At 30.0% G+C, this 7,341-nt stretch overlaps 1 protein-coding gene across 1 annotated transcript; it reads right to left on the reverse strand.

The window, feature by feature from the left end:
* Positions 1-1,028: 1,028 nt before the first annotated feature.
* LOC127138030 (protein GAMETE EXPRESSED 1) lies at positions 1,029-3,775 on the reverse strand. The gene is made up of 6 exons (XM_051064452.1): positions 3,164-3,775; positions 2,500-3,087; positions 2,299-2,425; positions 2,014-2,200; positions 1,773-1,920; positions 1,029-1,678 (listed from the first exon to the last, which is right to left on the reverse strand). The coding sequence occupies exons 1-6, from the start codon at positions 3,640-3,642 to the stop codon at positions 1,402-1,404; spliced, it is 1,806 nt and encodes a 601-aa protein (XP_050920409.1). The 5' UTR covers positions 3,643-3,775; the 3' UTR covers positions 1,029-1,401.
* Positions 3,776-7,341: the final 3,566 nt, after the last annotated feature.

Below are 7,341 nucleotides of genomic sequence, written 5' to 3' on the forward strand. Positions count from 1 at the left end.
ACCTCCTTTTACACAACATGATTCATCACATGCTTATGAGTGTAAACTCTTCAATGCAGCTTGACCGGTTAGACTTAATTTGAAATTAAAATCAAATTGAAAATTAAAAAGTCAAATAATGAGAATCCATTTTATAATAAAAAAACACCATGATCAAAAAGCCTAGATAACGACCAATGTTTATCAAAAAAGATGGATTTGGGAATGGACGGTTGCCTTTGGTCATGAATGTATGCAAATGAACTTTAGGCCACGTTGCCAAATAAAAAATGGACAAAAATGAAAAAATTCAGGACCAAAATCGGGGTATGACAATATATATCAGACGAATAATACTATTAATTAAGGATATCTATTTTCTTTATGTTATATTGTTACATCAGGTGAATTGAAAAAATATCTCAGTAAAAAAACATTTTTAGAATCTTTATCTTTGATATGGTAAGTTTTTTTTTTCTTTCTATTTTCTTATATTATTGACGTGAATTGTCTACTTTAGTTTTTTATTTTATTTTGAATTTTGTAAAAGCATTGACAAAAAAATATCTAAAAGTTATGGCTTTGTTTGGATGGATGAAATCGAATGGAGTGGAGCGGTAAAATTCGATGGAGTGGAATGATATTTCATTGTTTGAATCATTTAAAATTCGATGGAGTGGAGCGGAGTAGAATGGTATTTCATCACTTACCACCATATTTCTTCCCCTCCAATTTGGACGAGATGAATAATTTATCTTATTCCATTTTAAAATTTTCAAACAATGAAATGGGACATTTGTTCCGCTCCGCTCCATTTCATTCCGTTCATTTTATGATATCCAAAGATAATCTAAAAGAACCACTAAGTAACATTCAGAAATTTTCCATGTTAAGTGCTTTGTTTATCTTTTTCTTTGTCCAATTCGTTGAAGGTGTGTTTGATATTGAAACTTAAAGGAAACAAATGAAGGAGAATGAGTCAAAATAATAAATAACGTACTAATATTTTACATTATTTTAAAACTAAATATATTATATAAATAAATACATTTATTAATATTAAATTTTTATTAATATATTAATTTTTATACCAAAATAACTACATCAGTTATTAAGTATATAACTTTATTTTCTTATATTTTTTATCCACTTTCATTCAATCAAACATTTAGAGCATCAGCATTCACCTAGCCGTCTCATTAACAAATTTACAGTAGTATATAACCTTTAACATGAAATAAATTACTAAAATATAAAGTTCTAATTCTACATCATTTATATGACTTCAAATATCTAATTCATTACAAAAAAAAATAGTATAAGGGTGTGTTAAAATATTGATATCAAACTCAAAACTTGGGTAGGATGACCAGTAAACGAAACAAAGAAAAGAATAAGATGTTTATTCGAGGGTGACAAGAGTCAATATAATCGGTTGCGGAAGCGTAGATTATACTTTTTTGTACTCGGAGAGATTGAGATCGAATTCTCTGCAACTTCTTCTGGAATTATAAAGTCGGGATCATCCAGCTCATTGACATCATCAGATAAATCATTATCTATCCATTGAGACCAATCCACATCGTCATCACCATCGTCAAAGTTCCAAGAAGTCTCTTCCATTTTTTGAATGTTTTGAAAGTTGTTAATCTTGTTAACTAGTGTCAGTAGCATTTGATGGTTCATCTTTTCAAAGTCTCTGCATGATTATTAACAATCAATTCTCAGATATTCTCTGTATTGGACATAAAATCTACACATAGATGACAAATTATTCTCATTTTTACACTTACTTGTATGTGCATATTGCATATAATAGTTGAACTGAACCGGCTAGCATGAAACATAGTCTGACTTTGTTGATTATCCATGTTTGTTTCTCCATGTTATCATTTATCAAACGAATAATGAATACTTCAACCATGAGAGCAACACAAAACTCTGAAAATAACAGTAAGTCCATATCATATACATGTTTAATCAATAGTTACTTGAAGGTTAAGAAACTAAAAACACTAGTTAGTATATACTTACCGATATAAAGTATCGGTCTGATATTATAAGTTAGTTTTGTGCTAGTCAACATAAAGATGACAAAGATTGATATTGAATAAATGAAGAAAGCTTTAATCACTCTTGATTCAAGCAACATGGCATTTTGCAAAGCAAAAAGTTTATCCAAAGCAACAAACATAGTGGCCTGTTTTGCTTCAAACGATTCCTGTAAAGTACAAACATAAAAAAAAAAAAATCATTAAGGATTCATGAGCATAATGAACATAAACACCAAAACATTAACAGGCCACAAAAGTTGCAAACCTGAGCAGACAATATTGTTTTTGAACTCTCCATTAATTTATCATGTAGTCCTTGAATCTGTTCCTGTCCCTTTAGAAGCTCTTCTTGTTGCCTATGTCCATATTCTGCAAAATATTGCAGGCTTTTCCTACGTTTCACAATTCATGAGGTTAACATTTTGCCAAATTAAAAACGGAGTTTCTAGCATTTAATCATTCTTACCTGCTTTCTTCAAGTGCTTTGAATTGAACTTCATTCAATGAATTTAGTCCCTTGAGTGCGGTGGATTGTCCGTCTAAAAGTTGTTGTTGTTTATCTAAAGAGATCCCTGCCATGTTTCCAATATCTTCAGCTTTGTTTTGAAGATTGTTCATCTTCGATGACATTGTATCTCCTACTTTAATCACCTCATTCTCAATCTCAATGGCTTCATCTCTTAACTTGTCAATTTCCTTTCCCAAATAACTATAAGATTCTTTAAGCAATGCTACTCCGTCCTCTAAACTCCTCTTCATGTCCTCTTGGCCTTCTTTTAGTTGGGATTGCGATGCTGCAATTTTCGTAGTTTGCTCATAAACACTCTCAGAATGTCTTAATACCACATCAATGTGACCCTCCACATTCTTGACAGTTTGTGCTACTAGCTGTGTGTTAGTATTAACGGATTCAAGAGACTCGGAAATTTGTTTTGAGTTTTGTAATAGATTATCTGATTTCTCTTCAATGCTATCTAACTTATCCTCAACATACTGAGCAGAACTTTTCAGTTCAGTCACAAGCCTCTCAGTTTCATGTTTAAACGCATGTGTCCTGCACAAATATACAAACTTAGTTCTTGAGACAAAAACAATGAACTAGCGAGATTGAAAAAGATACATCACTTAACTGTAACTGATAGCAAATGGAGTTGGTTTCAAGGTAGAATTCAAGATAAACCTTATGAGCAAGATCATCTAAGTTTCTCAGACATTTAGCGATCGGTGTTTTTGAGTCACAATTAGGAAAGGAAGCTCTACCAGAATCTCTTTGAAAACAATCACTTAAATGCCAAGCTAATCTAGATCTTTTGTCATCGGAAGCCAAAATCTCAGAACATCCAGCAAAAAGATGTCTATAAGCATTTTGCCAGCAAGCATTTGATCCAGCCATTTTATTCTTAGCATTCTCTACTAGTTTTATTCCCTTTGGATCATTGAAAGGCTCAATTGAGAATTCAGCACTAGAACCTCTAAAATTTGCTTGATTTTCGTAAGTCCTCTCACTAGAATGACTCTCTTTGGATGATGAAAACCAACCCCATGATTCACATCTTAATGAGAAAGAGAGCAAAATAAGAAGAAAAAATGGAACTCTGAGATCATCCATACTAAGGAAGAAGCAGTGAAGAAACAAACCTTGCACGCCGGTTAAGGCAGTGGTCTAGGTGAAAAACAGACAGTGACGCTAGCGTACCGTAGAAGAAGAAGAAAAGGGACAGTTTTCGTTCTTAAATTATGTCTCTATCCTTTGTGCCTTTTGAAATTTTTGATGACTATTCAATTTATAAAAACAGAGAAACTTGGGATTCAAGGAACAGAATAGTGTCGGTTAAAAAAGTAACGTATTTTCTGTTTTTAGGATTCTAATTATTTCAGAATTTGTTTTTCTTGTAAAATCAAATATCGTAAGATTTTTTTCAATATAGATAATTATTTAAAATAATTTATATCCCATCATGAAGGGATCTTTACCATAGGCATATAATCATGCTTATTTAAGTAATGTTGAATTATAAGAAATATTTTTTGGTAAATATTTGCATTCAATGTATATGTATAGAACAATTCATCAAATTACTTAAATGTTATATTATTTTTATATTAACTCGTTTTGAGTAATAAATTTTAAAAATTACAGTATTTCATTAAAAAAATTATAAATTTTAAAGTATGTTTTTCAAAATTTAAAATGAACTTAATTCACATATTGATGCAAGATGACTTACAATAATAATCACTTATTTCTGTCAAATTATTAAAATGTTTGATTTTAATTATAAATATTTTTAAAATTACATTGAGTTAAAAACATAATTTCTTTTAGATATTATTTCAGGATTTAACATTTTTTTTAAAAGAGGTTAATGAAACTGAATCAACCAACTTAAAAAATTGTAAAAAAATTGTTGTAAAAAATAAAATAAAACGGTTTTACATTCGGTCCAAAGATTAACTTTTGTTGTGACTTCAATTTGAACTCTGACCTGGATTTACATTTGACAGATTTTCAATTTTACCAATAATAAGTGTCCCTCATGTTTTGAAATCTCCACTAAAATAAGGTGATGAGTACTTTCTTTTACGCTTTCTCTTTCTCTCTATTGCTTAAACTTTTTGCATTCTTCCTTCAAACTTCTTTACTTTTCTATGCAGTCTAATTTAATGTCTTCACATAAAGCTATAACTTTTTTTTCTCAACAATGGTTTCCTACAACGATGATATGCCAATCAAAGTTGATTTGTTGAAGTATGTACTTACTATCATCTCTTATGATACTAAGTCTAATTCTATTGCTTTCCTTAAACCTCATTTTGGTCGGAGGGAGTTTTTTTTAAGACACAACTTGTTTTCCTTTTTGGTGAGGATATTTGTGACTCTTCTTGTTCTTACCGCACTTAATTTTTCACCGCAATGAAGCATATAATGAGAATGTGGATTTCTACCTTAATTGATGGTTATGAAGAATGACACAAAAGGGTTAAATGTGCTAAGGTTTATTAATGGAAAGGATTGGAGTTTAATGATTTTATCCAACTATATTGTTACCTTCTCAAAGTTGATTTTCCCATGGTGGATAATATCTCTAGAGTTGTAATACTCACAACCTTTATCTTCCAAATGAGATATTTGACCCTACACTCTTTGATGTGCCATTGCTGGGTGCAAAACAATTATCCTACTAATTGTGTCAACAAAAACAACAACGTGAAAAGTAAAATTATCCTATCTATATTGATTGTATTAACTCCTTATAGGGACAAAGAGATTTCACATATAAGATCATCATAGTGGTACAATTGATTATTTTGTGTACAATTTGTAAAAATTAAAACTAGGCTAATGGTCGATAAATCTATAAGTATAAGTTTTCCATTCAAATCATCTTAGATTGAGAATTCCCATGACTAATTCTATAACGGTTTTATCTCAATTGTGGCCTATTATAAAAACACATATTACTTGTCCAATTTTAAAATTGAAAATTGAAAAATTGAAAGAGCAATTAATACATGTTACTAAATCTAAGAGTACTAACTCGATCATTTCATGCGAGGAAAGGAAAAACCTTGGAAAACATTTTTAAAATCTTATATACTAGAAACAATAGAAGATGTATTTCTACTAAAGTGGTGTTTCACTGTTGTGGTGACACCACTTTAGGATCCAACGTGAGTTGGGAACCTATATTACCTTGTTGATCTCTAGGTAGAAATGTATTGTCCTACAAAGGATGTGGTTTCTAGATAGTGGTTGCTCAAGATATATGACATGGGATGCTTCAATGTTCATCGATTTTTATCACACAGAACACAATCACATCACATTTGGAGACAATAATAACGGTAAAATATTAGGTGAAGGTATTGTGGAAAATCCCTCCATAATTATCGTAGATGGAGTTTTGTTAGTCAAATGACTTAAACAAACCTTTTAAGTATTAATCATTTATGTGATAAAGGATATTCCATTTGATATCTTGAGTTGTTTAATTGAACATAAGGCTAATAAAGAGTTGGTACTTAAAGCTTTGTTTGCAAGTTTGGAAGAGAATGAAGGTGAGAGATTTGAAAAAGGGAAGGATTAAGTGAAAAGAATATCAGATGAAGCTCAAAAGGAGCGAGTCAGTCAGATGATTGAAGATTTTGAACCTTATGAGGGAGAGTCTCTTTTGGATGCCAAGTAATTCAAATGATAATATATTATATGCAAGATTATTATGCTCGTCTTTGTTTTTGGTATAATTTAGTTTCTTTGTAATCTTAGTTTAAGAGAAGTTCAAACCGATACTTGATTTGAGACATTTAAGCTTTGGTGCTTGATTTTTTCACCATAGTTTTCTTTTCTTGCAACGCAAGACTAGTATTTTTTTCCGTATGTATGAAAAATTGTGAATTCAGTGTACTTTTTTGTTTTTCTGTTTTGATACATGGGTTCGAAGTGTTTTTTATTTATATTAAAAAATAAAAAAAAAATTGTGGAACACTTACAAATCATATTCAGCGTACTTGAATTCAAAATGTTCACTTATTTATATTTTTATCATTAGTCTCTAGACCAACCACTTAAAGTTCTGATGAGATATATTTATTATAAATATTAAAATAAAATTATTACCTTTTACGTTTATTACTTAAGAATTCAAAACTCATATTTTCTCAATAAAACAGAACTTGTATATTTTCAAATCAAAAGCTTTTTTTTGGCTTGATTATATATTAATGGAAAAGATTCGTATAATTTGTTAGTATGGCCCACTAGCTCATCCTAAACTTGTATGTAATTTGGTCATCTTTTCACAATGTAATATGTAGACACAACAAGGAAGCAAAAATGATTATCGGTATAATTTGGGGAGTTGAATGGCGGCGTTCCTCTCTCTCTCTCTATATATATATATATATATATATATATATATATAAACTTTGTGTTGGTTTTTCTTTTGAAATATATTACAAAGTAAGATCGAGGTAAAATATGTTTGACAATGTATAATTTTTTTTAGAAGTTTCATGAGTACCTTCTTTTTTGTGAGCTTATTATAGATTTTTTCATTTTTTTTTTTGTGAGTTTTATGAATTTTATTTAGGGTGTTCACTACCCCTATCAAAATTCTCCTTTGGTATGTACCATTTCAAGATTGAAATAGGGAATCTAAATTTCAAAATTCAAACAAATTCTTGAATAATATTTTACACATTGACTATTTTTTAGAAATCCGTGTATCTGAAGACACGTTAGGAGCTAGAGTTCCAAAAGATGAAAGTTCAAAAGCTAATAATCCATCTAAAACTAGATGTTCAGAAG

Source organism: Lathyrus oleraceus, chromosome 1 (genome assembly GCF_024323335.1).
Source record: "Lathyrus oleraceus cultivar Zhongwan6 chromosome 1, CAAS_Psat_ZW6_1.0, whole genome shotgun sequence".
In the NCBI taxonomy this organism is placed as follows: Eukaryota; Viridiplantae; Streptophyta; class Magnoliopsida; order Fabales; family Fabaceae; genus Lathyrus; species Lathyrus oleraceus.